The 23,892-nt window shown below is 48.5% G+C and overlaps 1 protein-coding gene across 1 annotated transcript in view; it reads left to right on the top strand.

Moving 5' to 3' along the window:
• The window catches only part of LOC138671404 (ecto-ADP-ribosyltransferase 5-like), a 179,388-nt gene extending 157,195 nt beyond the window's left edge, over positions 1-22,193 (top strand). Inside the window, exons 7-9 of the mRNA XM_069759547.1 lie at positions 3,709-3,813; positions 12,478-12,582; positions 21,852-22,193. Coding sequence (XP_069615648.1) covers positions 3,709-3,813; positions 12,478-12,582; positions 21,852-21,970 — 329 coding nt within the window. The 3' untranslated portion in view covers positions 21,971-22,193. The remainder of the gene's footprint in view (positions 1-3,708; positions 3,814-12,477; positions 12,583-21,851) is intronic.
• Positions 22,194-23,892: the final 1,699 nt, after the last annotated feature.

Below are 23,892 nucleotides of genomic sequence, written 5' to 3'. Positions count from 1 at the left end.
AGTATGATGTCCCCACAGTACATTCCCCCACACACAGTATGATGTCCCCACAGTACATTCCCCACACACAGTATGATGTCCCCACAGTACATTCCCCACACACAGTATGATGTTCCCACAGTACATTCCTCCACACAGTATGATGTCCCCACAGTACATTCCCCCACACACAGTATGATGTCCCCACAGTACATTCCCCCATACACAGTATGATGTCCCCACAGTACATTCCCTACACACAGATGTCCACACAGTACATTCCTCCACACAGTATGATGTCCCCACAGTACATTCCCCACACACAGTATGATGTCCCCACAGTACATTCCCCCTCACACAGTATGATGTCCCCACAGTACATTCCCCCACACACAGTATGATGTCCCCACAGTACATTCCTCCACACAGTATGATGTCCCCACAGTACATTTCTCCACACACAGTATGATGTCCCCACAGTACATTCCCCCTCACACAGTATGATGTCCCCACAGTACATTCCCCCACACACAGTATGATGTCCCCACAGTACATTCCCTACACACAGATGTCCACACAGTACATTCCTCCACACAGTATGATGTCCCCACAGTACATTCCCCACACACAGTATGATGTTCCCACAGTACATTCCTCCACACAGTATGATGTCTCCACAGTACATTCCCCCACACACAGTATGATGTCCCCACAGTACATTCCCTACACACAGATGTCCACACAGTATATTCCCCACACACAGTATGATGTTCCCACAGTACATTCCTCCACACAGTATGATGTCCCCACAGTACATTCCCCCACACACAGTATGATGTCCCTACAGTACATTCCCTACACACAGATGTCCACACAGTATATTCCCCACACACAGTATGATGTTCCCACAGTACATTCCTCCACACAGTATGATGTCCCCACAGTAGATTCCCCACACACAGTATGATGTCCCCACAGTACATTCCCCACACACAGTATGATGTCCCCACAGTACATTCCCCACACACAGTATGATGTTCCCACAGTACATTCCTCCACACAGTATGATGTCCCCACAGTACATTCCCCCACACACAGTATGATGTCCCCACAGTACATTCCCCACACACAGTATGATGTCCCCACAGTACATTCCCCACACACAGTATGATGTTCCCACAGTACATTCCTCCACACAGTATGATGTCCCCACAGTACATTCCCCCACACACAGTATGATGTCCCCACAGTACATTCCCCACACACAGTATGATGTCCCCACAGTACATTCCCCACACACAGTATGATGTTCCCACAGTACATTCCTCCACACAGTATGATGTCCCCACAGTACATTCCCCCACACACAGTATGATGTCCCCACAGTACATTCCCCCATACACAGTATGATGTCCACACAGTACATTCCTCCACACAGTATGATGTCCCCACAGTACATTCCCCACACACAGTATGATGTCCCCACAGTACATTCCCCCACACACAGTATGATGTCCCCACAGTACATTCCTCACACACAGTATGATGTCCCCACAGTACATTCCCCCACACACAGTATGATGTCCCCACAGTACATTCCCCCACACACAGTATGATGTCCCCACAGTACATTCCCCCATACACAGTATGATGTCCCCACAGTACATTCCCCCACACACAGTATGATGTCCCCACAGTACATTCCTCACACACAGTATGATGTCCCCACAGTACATTCCCCCACACACAGTATGATGTCCCCACAGTACATTCCCCCACACACAGTATGATGTCCCCACAGTACATTCCCCCATACACAGTATGATGTCCCCACAGTACATTCCCCCACACACAGTATGATGCCCCCACAGTACATTCCCCCACACACAGTATGATGTCCCCACAGTACATTCCTCACACACAGTATGATGTTCCCACAGTACATTCCCCCACACACAGTATGATGCCCCCACAGTACATTCCCCCACACACAGTATGATATTCCCACAGTACATTCCCCCACACACAGTATGATGTTCCCACAGTACATTCCCCCACACACAGTATGATATTCCCACAGTACATTCCTCCACACAGTATGATGTCCCCACAGTACATTCCTCACACACAGTATGATGTTCCCACAGTACATTCCTCACACACAGGAATCATGTTTGCCTACAGGAGGTATACGCAAGGTAAGTATATCAGATTAACATCATGGATGCAAAAATCTTATCCAACAATGTATTAGTGCTAGATAAATATAACATTCTAGCTTCAAGGTCAAGTCAAGTCTAGTCAAGGTCACAATGAGGTAACTATATAATAAGTACATATTAAATACAGGACATCCATAAACTGGTGTGGCAATAACCCTGAAGGCGCTCTGCAGGCAAGTATAGTGAATATGTATCTGTATAAAGGCAAGTGCATCAGATAGTGCTGTCACTAAAGTGCCAAGCCTCCAGAGCCACTGCTCTCCAAGTAATATCAATACAATAAGGAAATAATGCTGATGGTAATCGCAGAGTGCAATAAATAAAACAAAAGGAGCATGAGAATAAATGTTAGATTGCTTCTGATTAGCAACACATAGGGGTGTATAACAGAATGATTAGTCATGATGAGGCATCTCTGCAAACATGAAGCTTACCTAGTGATACCAGAGCCCTGACGCGCGTTTCACCCTACTTCCTCATGGGGGCTTTTGTATGGATTGGAAGAGTTAGTGGGCTTAAATAAATTGTGCTGACCAATAGCCAGAAGGAATCTTACATCCAGGTGTTGAAAATCACGGAGGTCAGGTGTGCGGCCCATGGTAAGCCAGTTCCAGAATAGCGCGCGGTCCTCTTCCTGTTTCCAGTCCACAGAAAGCAAGCCAGGCCCAGACCCGATGGCAATGCGATGCCACCGCACTCCACTTCATTGATGGAATCATGAAGTCACAGCAGATGCCCTACAATATAGTGACAGAGAAGATTCCACCATCTCTCCAGTTGTCGGTAGACGAGCACTTTTACAACATGACAATGATACAAAACTCACATCGGCTACATTTCTGATGAAGAACAGGTGACAGTGACTCAGTGGCCAAGTGTCTCCAGACAAGTGGACACCTATGGGGAGTTCTGAAGACACAAGTTGTCACTACTCTCCATCCAGCATCCAGACTCTAGAGGAGCTCGTTCTGGAGAATGGACAGAGATGAATGCTGTTCATTCCATGCCTAGAAGACTTGGTGCCGTCCTTATAAATCGAGGTCATACAAAATACTAGATGTTGCCCTTTTTTCATGTGGGGTGTACTCATTTTTGCGTCAACCAATTTGAACTGAAGATTTGGCAATGAAAGTTTTATTAGTAACTTTACTTTCACATTATGGGTTAAACTTTCTTTAGGATACTCAATCTTGTCAAAATGTTGGACATTGTTCTTGTGTTCAGTAAGATATTGATTACAATCTTACTATTCAAAGGGGTGTACTCATTTATGCTGAGCACTGAAAATCCATTCCTGTAAAGTCTGGATGTAAGTTCTGCAGTACCTTCCCTGAGGACATGTTGTATCTTGGTCGTGTTCACATTACTGGTGGGGAGGTCAGCCTCAGCTTGTGCTGGTGAGAAGACGGGCAGCGTTATGGTCCTTCCTGCTCGGATTCTGGGATCAACAGATGAATGTATACTTATAAGTAATATTATTTTCTGTCTCATTGCTTCTTGTTTTCAGACCTCACCCGATCTTTGATGGATAGAGAAAGTACAATGTTGATTAGTATTGTACAGAATCAGCAAATACTGTCATCATTACAGGAAGAGTGTGGACAGCTGCGAGGTGAGGAGCCGCTGAAATACAACGTGATCGATTGATCAAAACGATCCTAGAAATAGGGATTAAATATCTGGTTGTGATGTCGTCATGTTGTCATGGTTAGGACAAGGTTATGTCTTGTACTCTCAGGGTTAATGTTCTTTGCCTCTCTTTCAAGATGGGAGGGCTATTTATACTGGCTCCTAACCTGGTATCCTTGTCAGCTATAGGTTTTCTGCAGTCTGTATGCTTGACTTCTATAGTGTGTGCTGGCTTGCTTTGTGTCTTGCTGTCACCTGCTTTATTCGCTTTCCTGGATTACTGACCCCTGGCTTGGCTTCTGACTATTCTTTGACTCTCCCTGTTGGTATCTTGTAATCTCCTGGCTAGGACCTCAGCTTGTTTCACTATTCTTTTATGCTTGTCTCTTCTCTGTTTCCCCGGTGTCTGGCTCCGCCCCCTGACCGCCTCCCACTCTGTCATGTCACATGATCTCAGGTCCTTTTTCTTTACCTGGTCCCTCTGTCTCATGTGAAAGGTCCCGTTGGTGTTCATGTTAGTTACCCGGTTTCTGGCTCAGCTCTGTTGCTGCTGGGTGTAGTTTCCCCTGCAGCATTAATACCCGGGTATCGTGACACATGTACGATGCCAATGATTTCATGCCTGCGGCTTTATGACATTTTCTTATATGGGAAACATGGTGCCTGTGTTATCTGTAGGTCTGTATAGTGGTTGGTGACTCCAGCTTAGCTGCACTGTCTGCTAGAGTCGGCAGGAGTTGGAAATCTTCCTCCTATCTCATCAGTGGCTTCAGTTGGCAGGTTTCTAGAGGTTTCCACTTTTAGAGATTCGATTCTTATGATCAGCTTCTTGCTAAATAAAAGCATTAAGTGAAGAAAAGGCCATGAGACACTGGAAGAAAGTCGATATGTGAAAGAAGGTGTAAGAGAAAATATATACAGACAGGCACTGCAGGCGTAGGATCACAGGATCGAAGGAAAAGCTGGACCTAACAGGCAGAGAACAGAAGACACAAATGTCAGGAGGAGCCGGGTCATGACAGACCAGAACAGCAGATACACCTCCCAGGAGGCACTAGATCGGGGCAGGAAGGGAACAAAAGACCCAACTGTCAGGAGGTGCTAGGACAGGGCAGGACAAGAACAGCAGACACTCCTGTCAGGAGGCACTAGATCGGGGCAGGAAGGGAACAAAAGACCCAACTGTCAGGAGGTGCTAGGACAGGGCAGGACAAGAACAGCAGACACTCCTGTCAGGAGGCACTAGATCGGGGCAGGAAGGGAACAAAAGACCCAACTGTCAGGAGGTGCTAGGACAGGGCAGGACAAGAACAGCAGATACTACTGCCAGGAGGCACTAGATCAGGGCAGGAAGAGAACAAAAGACACAACTGTCAGGAGGTGCTAGGATAGGGCAGGACAAGAACAGCAGATACTACTGCCAGGAGGCTCTAGATCGGGGCAGGAAGGGAACAAAAGACACAACTGTCAGGAGGTGCTAGGACAGGGCAGGACAAGAACAGCAGATACTACTGCCAGGAGGCTCTAGATCGGGGCAGGAAGGGAACAAAAGACCCAACTGTAAGGAGGTGCTAGGACAGGGCAGGACAAGAACAGCAGATACTACTGCCAGGAGGCTCTAGATCGGGGCAGGAAGAGAACAAAAGACACAACTGTCAGGAGGTGCTAGGACAGGGCAGGACAAGAACAGCAGACACTCCTGTCAGGAGGCACTAGATCGGGGCAGGAAGGGAACAAAAGACCCAACTGTCAGGAGGTGCTAGGACAGGGCAGGACAAGAACAGCAGATACTACTGCCAGGAGGCACTAGATCGGGGCAGGAAGGGAACAAAAGACACAACTGTCAGGAGGTGCTAGGACAGGGCAGGACAAGAACAGCAGATACTACTGCCAGGAGGCACTAGATCAGGGCAGGAAGAGAACAAAAGACACAACTGTCAGGAGGTGCTAGGACGGGGCAGGACAAGAACAGCAGACACTCCTGTCAGGAGGCACTAGATCAGGGCAGGAAGAGAACAAAAGACACAACTGTCAGGAGGTGCTAGGACGGGGCAGGACAAGAACAGCAGACACTCCTGTCAGGAGGCACTAGATCGGGGCAGGAAGGGAACAAAAGACACAACTGTCAGGAGGTGCTAGGACAGGGCAGGCCAAGAACAGCAGACACTCCTGTCAGGAGGCACTAGATCGGGGCAGGAAGGGAACAAAAGACACAACTGTCAGGAGGTGCTAGGACAGGGCAGGACAAGAACAGCAGATACTACTGCCAGGAGGCACTAGATCAGGGCAGGAAGAGAACAAAAGACACAACTGTCAGGAGGTGCTAGGACAGGGCAGGACAAGAACAGCAGATACTACTGCCAGGAGGCACTAGATCAGGGCAGGAAGGGAACAAAAGACACAACTGTCAGGAGGTGCTAGGACAGGGCAGGACAAGAACAGCAGATACTACTGCCAGGAGGCACTAGATCGGGGCAGGAAGGGAACAAAAGACATAACTGTCAGGAGGTGCTAGGACAGGGCAGGACAAGAACAGCAGACACTCCTGTCAGGAGGCACTAGATCGGGGCAGGAAGGGAATAAAAGACACAACTGTCAGGAGGTGCTAGGATGGGGCAGGACAAGAACAGCAGACACTCCTGTCAGGAGGCACTAGATCGGGGCAGGAAGGGAACAAAAGACCCAACTGTCAGGAGGTGCTAGGACAGGGCAGGACAAGAACAGCAGACACTCCTGTCAGGAGGCACTAGATCGGGGCAGGAAGGGAACAAAAGACCCAACTGTCAGGAGGTGCTAGGACAGGGCAGGACAAGAACAGCAGATACTACTGCCAGGAGGCACTAGATCAGGGCAGGAAGAGAACAAAAGACACAACTGTCAGGAGGTGCTAGGATAGGGCAGGACAAGAACAGCAGATACTACTGCCAGGAGGCTCTAGATCTGGGCAGGAAGGGAACAAAAGACACAACTGTCAGGAGGTGCTAGGACAGGGCAGGACAAGAACAGCAGATACTACTGCCAGGAGGCTCTAGATCGGGGCAGGAAGGGAACAAAAGACCCAACTGTAAGGAGGTGCTAGGACAGGGCAGGACAAGAACAGCAGATACTACTGCCAGGAGGCTCTAGATCGGGGCAGGAAGAGAACAAAAGACACAACTGTCAGGAGGTGCTAGGACAGGGCAGGACAAGAACAGCAGACACTCCTGTCAGGAGGCACTAGATCGGGGCAGGAAGGGAACAAAAGACACAACTGTCAGGAGGTGCTAGGACAGGGCAGGACAAGAACAGCAGATACTACTGCCAGGAGGCACTAGATCAGGGCAGGAAGAGAACAAAAGACACAACTGTCAGGAGGTGCTAGGACAGGGCAGGACAAGAACAGCAGATACTACTGCCAGGAGGCACTAGATCAGGGCAGGAAGAGAACAAAAGACACAACTGTCAGGAGGTGCTAGGACAGGGCAGGACAAGAACAGCAGATACTACTGCCAGGAGGCACTAGATCAGGGCAGGAAGAGAACAAAAGACACAACTGTCAGGAGGTGCTAGGACAGGGCAGGACAAGAACAGCAGACACTCCTGTCAGGAGGCACTAGATCAGGGCAGGAAGAGAACAAAAGACACAACTGTCAGGAGGTGCTAGGACAGGGCAGGACAAGAACAGCAGATACTACTGCCAGGAGGCTCTAGATCGGGGCAGGAAGGGAACAAAAGACACAACTGTCAGGAGGTGCTAGGACAGGGCAGGCCAAGAACAGCAGACACTCCTGTCAGGAGGCACTAGATCGGGGCAGGAAGGGAACAAAAGACACAACTGTCAGGAGGTGCTAGGACAGGGCAGGCCAAGAACAGCAGACACTCCTGTCAGGAGGCACTAGATCGGGGCAGGAAGGGAACAAAAGACCCAACTGTCAGGAGGTGCTAGGACAGGGCAGGACAAGAACAGCAGACACTCCTGTCAGGAGGCACTACATCGGGGCAGGAAGGGAACAAAAGACACAACTGTCAGGAGGTGCTAGGACAGGGCAGGACAAGAACAGCAGATACTACTGCCAGGAGGCACTAGATCAGGGCAGGAAGAGAACAAAAGACACAACTGTCAGGAGGTGCTAGGACGGGGCAGGACAAGAACAGCAGATACTACTGCCAGGAGGCTCTAGATCGGGGCAGGAAGGGAACAAAAGACACAACTGTCAGGAGGTGCTAGGACAGAGCAGGACAAGAACAGCAGACACTCCTGTCAGGAGGCACTAGATCGGGGCAGGAAGGGAACAAAAGACCCAACTGTCAGGAGGTGCTAGGACAGGGCAGGACAAGAACAGCAGACACTCCTGTCAGGAGGCACTACATCGGGGCAGGAAGGGAACAAAAGACACAACTGTCAGGAGGTGCTAGGACAGGGCAGGACAAGAACAGCAGATACTACTGCCAGGAGGCACTAGATCAGGGCAGGAAGAGAACAAAAGACACAACTGTCAGGAGGTGCTAGGACGGGGCAGGACAAGAACAGCAGATACTACTGCCAAGAGGCTCTAGATCGGGGCAGGAAGGGAACAAAAGACACAACTGTCAGGAGGTGCTAGGACAGGGCAGGCCAAGAATAGCAGACACTCCTGTCAGGAGGCACTAGATCGGGGCAGGAAGGGAACAAAAGACACAACTGTCAGGAGGTGCTAGGACAGGGCAGGACAAGAACAGCAGATACTACTGCCAGGAGGCACTAGATCAGGGCAGGAAGAGAACAAAAGACACAACTGTCAGGAGGTGCTAGGACAGGGCAGGACAAGAACAGCAGATACTACTGCCAGGAGGCTCTAAATCGGGGCAGGAAGGGAACAAAAGACACAACTGTCAGGAGGTGCTAGGACAGGGCAGGCCAAGAACAGCAGACACTCCTGTCAGGAGGCACTAGATCGGGGCAGGAAGGGAACAAAAGACACAACTGTCAGGAGGTGCTAGGACGGGGCAGGACAAGAACAGCAGACACTCCTGTCAGGAGGCACTAGATCGGGGCAGGAAGGGAACAAAAGACACAACTGTCAGGAGGTGCTAGGACAGGGCAGGCCAAGAATAGCAGACACTCCTGTCAGGAGGCACTAGATCGGGGCAGGAAGGGAACAAAAGACACAACTGTCAGGAGGTGCTAGGACAGGGCAGGCCAATAATAGCAGACACTCCTGTCAGGAGGCACTAGATCGGGGCAGGAAGGGAACAAAAGACACAACTGTCAGGAGGTGCTAGGACGGGGCAGGACAAGAACAGCAGACACTCCTGTCAGGAGGCACTAGATCGGGGCAGGAAGGGAACAAAAGACACAACTGTCAGGAGGTGCTAGTGCAGCGCCCCAGAGACCTGGTCGTTGCAGTATAGCGCTCTGCCACTAAGGGGAGCAGCGGTACGTCTGATGGCAGTAAGGAGTTCTCCTGATCAGGTATCACTAGAACACATTACACTTCACACTCCGGCCACTAGGGGGAGAAAAAGGCTTTATTTATTGGGCCACTCCTACACTGGTAAAACTAGGGACTGGGGAGGAAGTTAGTGAGAACCTGCTGGGTTGGATTCAGGCAACATCCCGTGACAGGGGGTGTTGCAGGGAGAAGGCACAGGGGGGTCCCTGTCAGGCGTGGGAACCTGGCAGGTGCCTAGCGAACAGAACAGAACGTAACGGAACCGCACCTGCACGCCCTGCGGCGGTATCCTAAGAAGGAGACACGAAGGGAAGGATATTGTGGGAACGTGTAAACGAGATCAGCACAAAGGAGAACCAGTAAGAGTCGTGCCGAGAGAGGAAGGCAACATCTTACTGAGGCGCGTAGTCGGTGGCCGGATCACCGTAGGAGTAACTGACTTCAGGCCTTACTTCAAATTCCGCTGGACAGTTAATCATAGGTTGGCTGTCTACCTTTTACACCTACGAAGACATAGGGGGCAACATTGGGAGAGGGGCGTCTCTAGGGTCCCGGAAGACCTCCAAGCCTTCCCGTCATATGGGTGCGTCCTAGCCATAACATATCTGGGGGACGTTAGAAACTAGTAACATCTGGAACCAAAGAACGAGAGAGAGAGAAAGTTGTAGAGAACGAACGAGAGCAGCAGTTGTGAGGACTATTCCGAATGCTCAGCAGGGTAGGACTACAACACACAGGCGCTAGTGGTGGGCAACGATTTCCATCTGAGAAGGAAACTCTGGATGTGCCCATCGGACCAGCCGGTCTCTGAGAGCCCTGTTAACTGTGCTCTGGATAGAGGATCCTGAAGCCTTCAGTAAAGAGGTAAAGAGACTGCAACCTTGTGTCCTCATTATTGACTGCACCTCACACCATCACCATCTACATCACTGGGAAGCCCTGGGGACATACTTCACCTGTGGGAAGGTATACCATCCAGCTGCCATTCCATCACCTCAGCGGACCCCACAGCAGCGTCGGTCACCCTGACCGAACACCACAGGTGGCGTCACGAACTCCTGACAGACTGTACCACCATCTTTATTGGACACCCCTTAGCAGGGTCGCGGACCGGGTCTAGCCACCGTGACAGCCTCAGAACCGAACCAAAGAGGCCCGGTACCGAGAACCCGTGGCCCTGTGTCTGGGGGCGCTCCACTAGGATGGGGCAGGCCGAGAACAGCAGACACTCCTGTCAGGAGGCACTAGATCAGGCAGGAAAGGAACAAAAGGCACAACTGTCAGGAGGTGCTAGGACAGGGCAGGCCAAGAATAGCACACACTCCTGTCAGGAGGCACTAGATCGGGGCAGGAAGGGAACAAAAGGAACAACTGTCAGGAGGTGCTAGGATAGGGTAGGCCGAGAACAGCAGACACTCCTGTCAGGAGGCACTAGATCGGGGCAGGCAGAGAGCAAAAGACACAACTGTCAGGAGGTGCTGGGATGGGGCAGGCCGAGAACAGCAGACACTCCTGTCAGGAGGCAGTAGATTGGGGCAGGCAGAGAGCAAAAGGCACAACTGTCAGGAGGTGCTAGGATGGGGCAGGCCAAGAACAGCAGACACTCCTGTCAGGAGGCACTAGATCGGGGAAGGCAGAGAGCAAAAGGCACAACTGTCAGGAGGTGCTAGGATGGGGCAGGGTGAGAACAGCAGACACTCCTGTCAGGAGGCACTAGATCGGGGCAGGAAGGGAACAAAAGACACAACTGTCAGGAGGTGCTAGGACAGGGCAGGACAAGAACAGCAGACACTCCTGCCAGGAGGCAGTAGATCGGCGCAGGCAGGGAACAAAAGACACAACTGTCAGGAGGTGCTAGGACGGGGCAGGCCAAGAACAGCAGACACTCCTGCCAGGAGGCACTAGATCGGGTCAGGCAGAGAACAAAAGACACAACTGTAAGGAGGTGCTAGGACAGGGCAGGCCAAGAACAGCAAATTCAACTGTCAGGAGGAACTAGATAGGGGCAGGCAGGGAACAAAAGACACAACTGTCAGGAGGTGCTAAGACAGGTCAGGCCAAGAAGAGCAGATTCAGCTGTCAGGAGGTGATAGGACAGGGCAGGCCAAGAGCAGCAGATTCAACTGTCAGGAGGTCATAGGACAGGGCAGGCCAAGAACAGCAGATTCAACTGTCAGGAGGTGCTAGGACAGGGCAGGCCAAGAACATCAGACACTCCTGTCAGGAGGCACTAGATCAGGTCAGGCAGAGAACAAAAGACCCAACTGTCAGGAGGTGCTAGGACAGGACAGGCAGAGGACATCAGTCACAGCTGTCAGGAGGCTCTAGATCAGGACTGGCAGAGAACAGAAGACGCAAGCGGCAGGAGGTGCCAGATCAGGAAATGCAGGGAACATAAGATACAACTGTAAGGAGGCAGTAGTTCAAGGCAGGCAAAGGATATCAGTCACAGCTGTCAGGAGGCTCTAGATCAGGACTGGTAGAGAACAGAAGATACAAGCGGCAGGAGGTGCCAGATCAGGACTGGCAGAGAACAGAAGACAAACCTGGCAGTAAGTGCTGTACTTTGCCACTGACTTGAGGCAGCTAAAGTGCAAAATGAAAAGAAAGTTACCAGACTCGGCATCAGGGGCCGTGGGACGGGGTTGCCCCTGCATGTTAATCAATGAACATGATATCAGATGTTTAATATTCCAGAAACTATAGTTTAAGGCAGTGCTGTGATCAATGGCGCATGAATTACTCCAGGTGGGGCAATATATTCATTTAATAATTAATTTTTTTTTCTAACCCGCGTCTTTGGTTAACAATTTGTTGGCTGCCAGATGTAATTCAAGCGTGGCGCCGACAGACACTGGTTATTTCCCCAGGAGCATCACAAAGAGGAAAAAAACATTACATGGTTTACAAGCAACATTAATATCTGCATGTATCAGGTGACAAGGTGCCAAATATCATGTCATTATCTGCAGTGTGAACTGTCACATGTGACATGCAGATTATTTTATGCAGCGAGTGAATGGACTTTCAGACCATTTCATTTTCTGTTCTGCTACACAGAGGACATCTGGATAAATATCTGTTCCAGGGGTTCGGGATACATGTAGGATACATCTAGAAATTCTAAATGAATTTGGTTTATAATGGATTCGCTCATCTCTACATCTGTGCCATCACTTGGACTGTGGGATCGGACGCTCTGTTTCTATAACTGACTTGTCGATTCCTCTTTTCAGATCAAATGAGATCTCTGCTCCGGAGAGAAAACTCAATCTCGAACACCATTAGAAAGTATCGGTATTTACTGAGCTCCTTAAAGGAAGAGCACTATAAACTACGAGGTGAGAACGTGACGGCTTTTGATCTACAGCCAGAAAGACAGAAACCATCCCAGAAATAGTAATTACACATCCGGCAGTAGTGTCATCATGTACAATAATGGTTCCATACCTGTGGCTGTGTGACCTTTTTGTGTACTGATCCTATAGCTGTACTGTGCCTATGTAATAGGGTGCAGGGTTGAGTATGTCACCACGGAACAGACAGACCAACTGTTGGGGGGAATTTATTAACGGGGACCATATTCTCTTCGCAGGGAGTAAACAGTAGAAAATGAACTGAAAAGATAACAATGCAAAATATGGGAGTCAAACAGTGTAACAGAACTTGCTTGAAGGGTCGTCTTCTCCAACGTAGGCGCCGAGAAACAGCGGCACTTGTTGTCCCTCTGTTGTCCGTGGGCTGGGGTTTCGGGAGTTAATGTGGTATGCACAGGCTCTGAGTCTTTAGCTTTTACAGCACAGCCTATCCCGGAAAAACGATGCTCAGTCTATTATTAAGTCTCTTAACAGGAATCAAGGGCTCTGCACTGATACCGTGGGTACCAGGGGTCACTGTCTCTGCACGGGTGTCAAGGCGCCTCTCTCCAGTCAGAGCAAAGTCCGCTTTCATGTACTCACAAGATGCAGTCTTTCTGGGCAATCTCCCTGCATTTGTCCTCTGACCGGGAGCCCTCTCTCTTCCCCGGAGCGCAGCTGCGTCCTGCCCTGACCGCTGCAGACGCTGCTCTGCCACTTGTGCGCGCACCTTTCCCGCTCTCTCCCCGGCTTCCTTCCTGTCTCAGTCTCCAAGTCTGCCCCCGGGGAACCTATAGCACAGCTCAATGGTTCCAGGCACAGAGCAGAGAAGGTAACCGCCCCGGACTCTTCTTGTGTTCCACCTCCTCACACCTATGTAATCTGTAGGTCTGCATACCTCCCAACCGTCCCGGATCCAGCGGGACTGTCACGATTTTGACAGTCTCCCCCGCTGTCACGGCCGGGACAAGTACCGTATTTCCCGGCGTATAAGACGACTTTTTGACCCCTAAAAATTGTCCCAAAAGTCGGGGGTCGTCTTATACGCCGGGTACGGCGTGTGCAGGGAGCGATCCTGCATTTCGGCGTGTGGTTCCCAGGGTCTGGAGGAGTGGAGACTCTCCTTCAGGCCCTGGGATCCATATTCATGTTAAAAATAAAGAATAAAAATAAAAAACATGGATATTCTCACCCTCGGACGCGCCCTGGATCACAGCGCTGCTAGCGTCTCCCTCTGTTCCTTAGAATGCGGTGAGTGAAGGACCTTCAGTGACGTTGCGGTCACATGAGCGGTCCGTCACTGAAGGTCCTTCACTCACAGCATTCTAAGGAATAGAGGGAGACGCTAGCAGCGCTGTGATCCAGGGCGCGTCCGAGGGTGAGAATATCCATGTTTTTTATTTTTATTCTTTATTTTTAACATGAATATGGATCCCAGGGCCTGAAGGAGAGTCTCCACTCCTCCAGACCCTGGGAACCACACGCCGTATAAGATGACTGGGCGTATAAGATGACCCCCGTCTTATACGGCGGGCATATCCCAAATTCCATATTTTATATGGAAAAGTTGGGGGTCGTCTTATACGCCCAGTCGTCTTTTACGCCAGAAAATACGGTATGTCCCGCACTAGTTGGGAGGTGTGCAATGCATCAGCCGGTCATCCCTGCACCCGCAGAGCCTTACACCACATATTGGCTGCTCTGTGCGCACAGGACCTGTGATGAGGTCACAGGAGGGGAGGAGTCAGGGTCACATGATCGGGACCTCTGTGGATTGCAGGAATCGGCTGTGGCGCTGGTTGCCAACTTGCCTTGGTGCTGCTGGATGAGGTAAGTAAGCTGCCTTGTGTGGGGTCAGGAGGTGTTTACTGGATGTAGCAGAGCCATGTGTATACGAGGTCAGGTGTATGGAGCAGAGCCATGTGTGTATGAGGTGTATGGAGCGTAGCTAAATGTGTACGAGGTGTATGGAGCGGAGCCGCATGTGTACGAGGTGTATGGAGCGGAGCGCGTGTGTACGGAGCAGAGTCGTGTGTGCAAAGTGTACGGAGCTCAGCCATGTGCGTAAGAGTAGCTATGTGTGGCCATTATACGGTACGAAGTATCATGTGCGGTCATTATACAGTATGGAGCATCATGTGTGGCCATTAGGCAGTATGGAGCATCATGTGTGGGGATTATACAGTATGGAGCATCATGTGCGGTCATTATACAGTATTGAGCATCATGTGCGGTCATTATACAGTATGGAGCACTGTGTGGCCATTATACAGTATGGAGCATCATGTGCAGTCATTATACAGTATTGAGCATCATGTGCGGTCTTTATACAGTATGGAGCACTGTGTGGCCATTATACAGTATGGAGCATCATGTGGGGCCATTATACAGTATGGAGTATCATGTGTGGGGATTATACAGTATGGAGCATTGTGTGGCCATTATACAGTATGGAGCATCATGTGTGGGGATTATACAGTATGGAGCACTGTGTGGCCATTATACAGTATGGAGCATCATGTGTGGCCATTATACAGTATGGAGCATCATGTGGGGCCATTATACAGTATGGAGTGTCATGTGTGGGGATTATACAGTATGGAGCACTGTGTGGCCATTATACAGTATGGAGCATCATGTGGGGCCATTATACAGTATTGAGCATCATGTGCGGTCATTATACAGTATGGAGCACTGTGTGGCCATTATACAGTATGGAGCATCATGTGGGGCCATTATACAGTATGGAGTATCATGTGTGGGGATTATACAGTATGGAGCACTGTGTGGCCATTATACAGTATGGAGCATCATGTGTGGGGATTATACAGTATGGAGCACTGTGTGGCCATTATACAGTATGGAGCATCATGTGTGGCCATTATACAGTATGGAGCATCATGTGGGGCCATTATACAGTATGGAGCGTCATGTGTGGGGATTATACAGTATGGAGCACTGTGTGGCCATTATACAGTATGGAGCATCATGTGGGGCCATTATACAGTATGGAGCATCATGTGTGGGGATTATACAGTATGGAGCACTGTGTGGCCATTATACAGAATGGAGCATCATGTGTGGCCATTATACAGTATGGAGCATCATGTGGGGCCATTATACAGTATGGAGCAGCAGTGGGGCCATTATTGTTGTGAATTCTGTTGTCGGGCTCCCTCCTGTGGTCATGAATGGTACTTCGGCTGGTTCTGTCCATGGACTTCCTCTAGTGGGTGTTTCTGAGTTTCCTTCCACAGGTGACGAGGTTAATTCGTTAGCTGCTGCTCTATTTAACTCCACTTAGATCTTTGCTCCATGCCACCTGTCAATGTTCCAGTATTGGTTTAGTTCACTCCTGGATCATTCTTGTGACCTGTCTTCCCAGCAGAAGTTAAGTTCCTGCTTGTATTTCTTTGGTTTGCTATTTTTCTGTCCAGCTTGCAATTTTTATTGTTGTCTTGCTTGCTGGAAGCTCTGGGACGCAGAGGGAGCGCCTCCGCACCGTGAGTCGGTGCGGAGGGTCTTTTTGCGCCCTCTGCGTGGTCTTTTTGTAGGTTTTTGTGCTGATCGCAAAGTAACCTTTCCTATCCTCGGTCTGTTCAGTAAGTCGGGCCTCTCTTTGCTAAATCTATTTCATCTCTGTGTTTGTATTTTCATCTTACTCACAGTCATTATATGTGGGGGGCTGCCTGTTCCTTTGGGGAATTTCTCTTAGGCAAGGTAGGCTTATTTTTCTATCTTCAGGGCTAGCTAGTTTCTTAGGCTGTGCCGAGTTGCATAGGGAGCGTTAGGCGCAATCCACGGCTATTTCTAGTGTGTTTGATAGGATTAGGGATTGCGGTCAGCAGAGTTCCCACGTCCCAGAGCTCGTCCTTAATTATCAGTAACTATCAGGTCCTTCCGTGTGCTCTTAACCACCAGGTCCATTATTGTCCTGACCACCAGGTCATAACACATTATACAGTATGGAGCACTGTGGGGCCATTATACAGTATGGAGCATAATGTGGCCATTATACAGTATGGAGCATCATGTGTGGTCATTATACAGTATGGAGCATCATGTGTGGCCATTATACAGTATGGTAAAAGAAAGAACCTGGCACTCAACTTAATGCTCGTGAGATTTTAATGGTAGTAGCCAAAAAACGTTTCGGTCCTATATCTGGACCTTCATGATTTACTACAAACGTGAACATAAAGAAAATGTTATTTACAAATATATACAAAAAGAAACAAAAGAAAAACATAATGTGCAAAGAAAATATGTACATAGTTCAGAGAACCACAAAGTTACACAACGCAAAATGTCACATCCATGACAAGAGGTACTTAGGTCATCTCGATAAAGAAACTGGGATAGACAAGCAAGTGTCAGGCTGAGTGAGACCGCCGGATAGCTAGATACTATGTACATATTTTCTTTGCACATTATGTTTTTCTTTTGTTTCTTTTTGTATATATTTGTAAATAACATTTTCTTTATGTTCACGTTTGTAGTAACTGATGAAGGTCCAGATATAGGACCGAAACGTTTTTTGGCTACTACCATTAAAATCTCACGAGCATTAAGTTGAGTGCCAGGTTCTTTCTTTTAGTATCACATGGTGTGGGAACCTACCTGGGCACCACTAGTAGTAGTGCACACGGCTTTATCTTTGATTATACAGTATGGAGCACTGTGTGGCCACCATATTTTTTTGTTTATATTATTCTTTATGAAACAGTGTGATCAGCAGTGCTAAATGGGTGTGGTTGGGGTGTGGATACGGGTGTGATTAGTTATGAATGGGTGTCGTCAGAGGCATGGCCTAAAATTTGCCGCAGTGCACGTTGCGTGCCACAAACTTTGTCCCTCTTTCCCATCTTCAAAAGTTGGGAGGTATGGGACTGTGCAGTGATCAGTGACTCCAGCTCGGCTGCAGTCAGCGATAGTCAGAGATCTGCCTCCAGGCTCCTCATAGATTGTAAGCTCTCACGAGCAGGGTCGTCTTGTGTTGCTTATTGTATTGTTAACATTGTTACTTATGACTCTTGTGTTTGAAGCTGTTAACGTCTAAAGCGCTGCAGAATATGTTGGCGCTATATAAATAATGATTATTATTATTATTGCTGCTCTCCTATGATTTATATTGCAGCTTTTCTATACGTGGGCACAGGAACGATCAGTGACTCCAGCTCAGCTGCAGATATGTGCAATAGTCTGAAATTCACAGGAGACAGCTGGGGGCTGATATTATCAGGCTGGGAAGTTACCTGGTTATTGGGCCCTTCCCAGCCTAAGAATACCGGCCCGCAGCCTCCCCAGAACTGACGCAACACATTACATGTGACAATTCCGGCACTTTACTCGGCTATTCCCAATTGCCCTGGTGCAGCAGCAATCAGCGTTATAATTTTTGGGGTTGATGTCAGCTGTGTAATGTCCGGTAGCATCAAGCCCAGGGGTTAGTAATGGAGAGGCGTCTATGAATAGCAGTACAGTGCAGCTTTTCACGGGTGCCGCTGAGTGAGAACAACTCTCATCAGAGCCGCTTGCTCAATGCTTTACTAAGCTAGAGCCGGCGCCTGTGAAAAGCTGACTGTACTGCTGTTCACAGACGCCAAAGACATCGAGGAATGTGGGTTATGCTGGAAACATTTTTTACAATAAATTAGTGAACAAGGGGGGTTCTTTATTCAAATAAAGTATTTTTTCTGTGTTTTTTTTTCTCTTTTTACTTACTGAGTTAGTAATGGGGGGTTGTGATAAATGCCTCTCCATTACTGACCCCTGGGCTTGATGCCAGCTGACATTACACAGCTGACATTAAGCCCAAAAAATATTACCCAGATTGCCACTGCACCAGGTCAATCGGGAATATCCGGACAATTGTAATGTGACAATGTGCAGGCTGGTAGTTTTAGGCTGGTATGGTGCCAATATCCATGGACCTCTTCAGTCTGATAAGATCAGCCCCCAGCTGTCTGCTTTACCCTGGCTGGTTATCGACCCTATGTTATTTTTTATTATTATTGATTTATTTCCCAGCAGTGACCTGGGAGTTAGAGATGTATCCAGGTTTCTTCCCCATGATGTTCTCATTACATTTCAGCACTGTTTCCGTCCATTTCCTGCCCCCCTGATTTAATGTGAGGGTATGCCAGAAAAATGCTTGAGTTTCCTATTGGCTTGAGTTGAGCCATTCTGAGGGTCCGACCTGCTCGATTCAGGAACATCAGTATATATATAGAGGGGAGGAACCTCCATAATCAGAGTAAAACCTCTAGAAGGGGAAGGACCCCCTAGAAAGAAGAGGAGCGTCTACAAAGGGAAAGATGGTCAATAAGGAAAAGGAACTTCCATAAAAAGGATAACTTGAATAAGGAGAGGAACCTCTGCAGGAGGAAGGAGAGACTAGAAAGGGGACGAGCATTTACAAAAGGGAGGATCCTCAATAAGGGGAGGAACCTTTATAAGGGGGATGATTTAAAAAATGAAGGGAACCTCTGTAAGGGGAAGGAGCACCTAGAAAGAGAAGGAACATTTACAAAGGTGAGGATCCTCAGTAATGGGAGTAGCCTACATAAGGGGATGAATTTCAAAAGGGGGGAGAACCTCTGCAAGGGGAAGGAGCACCTAGAAAGAGGAGAAGTTACAAAGGGGAGGAGCCTCAATAAGGGGAGGAGCTTACAAAAAAAGAGACTTTGATAAGGAGGGGAACATCTGCAAAGGGAAAGAGCACCTAGAAAGAGGAGCATTTACAAATGGGAGGATCCTCAATAAAGGGAGGAACCTCAATAATGGGTGGAACTTCAATAAGGGTGAAGACCCTCAAAATGGGGAGCGGCCTCAATAAAGGGAGGAGCCTGGGCGATTATATCAAACTAGATGGTGGCCCGATTCTAACGCATCGGGTATTCTAGAATATGTATGTATGCATGTATATAGCAGCCACATAGTATATAGCACAGGCCACGTAGTATATAGCAAATATTGCGTGGCCTGTGCTATATACTATGTGGCTGCTTTATAGATACATTCATATTGTAGAATACCCGATGCGTTAATACAGGCCACGCAGTATATAACAGTGGCCACGCAGTATATAACACAGCCCAAACAGTATATAACACAGGCCACGCGGTATATAAAAAGTCACGTAGTATATAACACAGGCCACGCAGTATATCACACAGCCCACAGAGTATATAACACAGCCCATGTACTATATAACACAGCCCACGCAGTATATAGCAGCCATGCAGTATATAACACAGGCCACACAGTATATCACACAGCCCACGGAGTACATAACACAGCCCATGCAGTATATAGCAGCCACGCAGTATATAACACAGGCCACGTTGTATATATCACAGCCCATGCAGTATATCATACAGCCCATGGAGTATATAACACAGCCCACAAAGTATATAACACAGGCCATGCGGTATATAACAAGTCACGTAGTATATAACACAGGCCATGCAGTATATAACAGTGGCCACGCAGTATATAACACAGCCCAAACAGTATATAACACAGGCCACGCGGTATATAGCAGCCACGCAGTATATAACACAGGTCACGTAGTATATAACACAGGCCACGCAGTATATCACACAGCCCACGGAGTATATAACACAGCCCACGTACTATATAACACAGCCCACGCAGTATATCACACAGCCCACAGAGTATATAACACAGCCCACATAGTATATAACACAGCCCATGTACTATATAGCACAGCCCACGCAGTATATAGCAGCCACGCAGTATATAACACACGCGACATAGTATATAACACAGCCCACATAGTATATAGCACAGCCCATGCAGTATATAACACAACCCAAGCAGTTTATAACACAGCCCACATACTATATAACACTGCCCACGCAGTATATAGCAGCCACGCAGTACATAACACAGGCCATGCAGTATATAACACAGGGCACATAGTATATAGCACAGCCCACGCAGTATATCACACAGCCCACGGAGTATATAACACTGCCCATGTAGTATATAGCAGCCATGTAGTATATAACGCAGCCCACACAGTATTTAGCAGTGTGGGCACCATATCCCTGTTAAAAAAAAATTAAAACAACAAATAGTTATATACTCACCCCCTGAGATCCAGCGAAGCTGTGCCGAGAAGCGCGGCTGCCGCCATCTTCCGTTCCCAGGATGCATTACGAAATTACCCAGATGACTTAGCAGTCTCGCGAGACCGCTAAGTGTTCTGGGTAATTTCGCAATGCATCTCTGGGTATGGCAGATGGCGGCCAGCGCGAGTGCATCGTTGGACTGCGGAAGGTGAGAATAGCAGGTTTTTTTTTTTTATTATTATTATTTTTAACATTACATCTGTTTACTATTGATGCTGCATAGGCAGACTCAATAGTAAAAAGTCTCGCGGCAATGTCGCTGATTGGGCGCGCCGGCAGGGCACTATCAATCAGCGAAGCGGGATTTAAATCCTGCGCGAATGTCGCTGATTGGTCACGCCGGCTGGGCGCGACCAATCAGTGAAGCGAGATTTAAATCCCACACCAATGTCGCTGATTGGTCGCGCGGTGTATTGCGGTATCGTGAGATGATGATGTAGTGGTCTCGCAAGACCACCACGTCATCATCTCACGAGACCGCAATGCATGGACCGGTCACCAGAACGACGCGAGGAGCGGTAAAGGCCAGTTCTGGATGCGGGGGCCGATGGACAGTGAGTATATAATGATTTTTTATTTTTTAATTATTTTTAACCTTAGATCTTTTTACTATTGATGCTGCATAGGCAGCATCAATAGTATAAAGTTGGTCACACAGGGTTAATAGCAGCGTTAAGGGAGTGCGTTACACCACAGCATAAGTCAGTGTAACGCTGCCATTAACCCTGTGTGAGGGCTGACTGGAGGGGAGTATGGAGCGGGCACTGACTGCGGGGAGGAAGGAGCGGCCATTTTTCCGCCGGACTGTGCCTGTCACTGATTGGTCGTGGCTGTTTTGCCGCGACCAATCAGCGACTTTGATTCCATGACAGACAGAGGCCGCGACCAATGAATATCCGTGACAGACAGAAGGACAGACAGAAAGATGGAAGTGACCCTTAGACAATTATATAGTAGATAAGGTCTTGCTTGGTCGGTATAATCTTCTATCTAGTGTGATAGACAGATACATGAACCCATAATGTGGTAATATAATTTTTCAGGAAGGAATCTGAGTGTCATTGGAATAATATGATTTTCTTCTTCTTTTTCTAGGTTTCATGGCCATGTTCAGTATTATTTTTGTTATTTTTGGTCTCGGATTAATAAGGAAATACTATCGCCAATTCTGCAACCAGATACAACATTTTTGGTTTTGGAGCAAAAATCAGTGATCCTAAAAGACTCTACTGAAAATGAAGACCTGAAGAATAAAATCCCCGACCAGAGGATGAGGGGGATTCTCGGAAGTCTGATGCTGATGTGAGAAGGCGGTTGCTGAGACGCCCTCCCCTGGGTGATATCCCTGATATAGATGTGATATTGGTCACCACAAGACTAATGGTAGCAGGGGCATTATTCCGGGGTACTCAGCATTTTTTATTTTTCAACATATACAAATAAAGACATAAAAAAGTCAGATGTGTTGCGTCTGCTTAGTATCCACTTCAGGAGAAACCAGGGGCTTTTGGGTGAAGGAGAAATCATAAATTCAATATATTCAACAAAAAGCAACTTCTTTTCAGCAGACCTGATGGGAGTGTCAGTGAGCGGTATCGCACGCACAAAGGTGCATCCTTCTCTCCAATCGCCCCAGGGTCCTGGTTGTCACAGTGGCATTGCTTTCCTCACGGGGAGAGTGATGTCACGCTTGGAAGCGATGGAAGATTCCTTTTAACAGGTAATCAGCACATACAACACCATTCTGACTCCAGGCCAGAAGGGGGAGCTCTACACCCAAAATCAGGGGAGCTGCTCTCTCTTTGGTCTGGAGGAGGAGTTAGTTGCTAGGCAGTTGGGAAGATTTAGACAGTTGGTGCCAGACAGCAGACTGGAGCAGTCTGAGGTAGAAGGACGGGTGAGGGGCTGTACAGCCTGAGGTGCTGTAGCTCCTAGATAGCGAGATACAGAAGGAAGAACAGCTTTTAGCTAATGTGCCGGAGAGCGAAGCACAGGAGAATGACAACAGGAGAGAATAGCTGGGACTGGGCTACTGATTGACACCGGTAGCCGGAAGACCGAGGCTTTTGTGGGACCCTATGACACATAGCAGAAACCGGTAGGACAGCTGGATTATACATCACCTGTTCGCCCTAACATCCAGAAGACACAGTGACACATAGAGCCCAGGTCGTGATAGAGACCCTGTAAAAAGGCTCGAGTCACCTGTCATACGGGTTTGTGTCCCACTTACACAAAGGACAGAGATAACTGAGAGGACCTTGCTACAAAGCCATAGGCAGTAAGGGACATTAACAACACAGCGCTAGAAGGAAGGCTTTTAACTCCACCTGATAAAGCTGGACTCTGCCTGTACCTGTGATCTGGTGCCCTGGACTGTGGCCGCCTGCTACCATCAGTAAACCAGGTAAAGAGACAACTGTGTCGTTCGTTCTTTACTGCACCACTCACCATCCTCCATCTATTCACTGGGAACCTTGGGGACCTACATCACCTGTGGGAAGTTATACCATCTGGCTCCCATAACATCACCCTAGAGGGCCCCTTTAAGCAGCGTTGGTCATCCCTGACTGAATACCACAGGTGGTGTCACGAACTCTCCTAATTTCAAAAACCTCTTTAAAGACCTTCCCTTTAACATTGGCTCCCAGGGCCATGGACCGGGATGCCGCCGTGACACGTCCCTTTAAGTAACGGACCCGGTACTGAGTACCCCACGGCCCTGGCAGGCGTTCCACAACTTCTTATTAAGAAGAATATAAACACAAACTTCATATGCAGCAAATATCGATCTCCATCACATTCACGTAAGGAGCGTACGGCCGCCCCGGATCGACCTTGCGGTTGCACTTCATTTATCGTGCTGAGACAGACGTGCAATGCAGGAGACAGACGTCTGCACACTTGTGCGCCGTTTCGCGGATCCATCCCCCTCGTTGATCCTTCCCAATGTTTCCTTGGTGAAACCTAAATATCCAACATCACGTAACTCCCTAAAACTAACATAAAATGACATAAAATGTAAAGATGATCACCCCAGAACACATCACTACGGAATAAGAAACGAATAGACTGGACATTACAGATCTACATGACTCAGATACGCGGACGCAGACAATTCACAGCAAGAACTCTT

The sequence above is a fragment of the Ranitomeya imitator genome, chromosome 3, assembly GCF_032444005.1.
Source record: "Ranitomeya imitator isolate aRanImi1 chromosome 3, aRanImi1.pri, whole genome shotgun sequence".
Lineage (NCBI taxonomy): Eukaryota > Metazoa > Chordata > Amphibia > Anura > Dendrobatidae > Ranitomeya > Ranitomeya imitator.
Note: the sequence above shows the minus strand (reverse complement) of the source record. Positions and strands in the feature narration are given on the sequence as shown.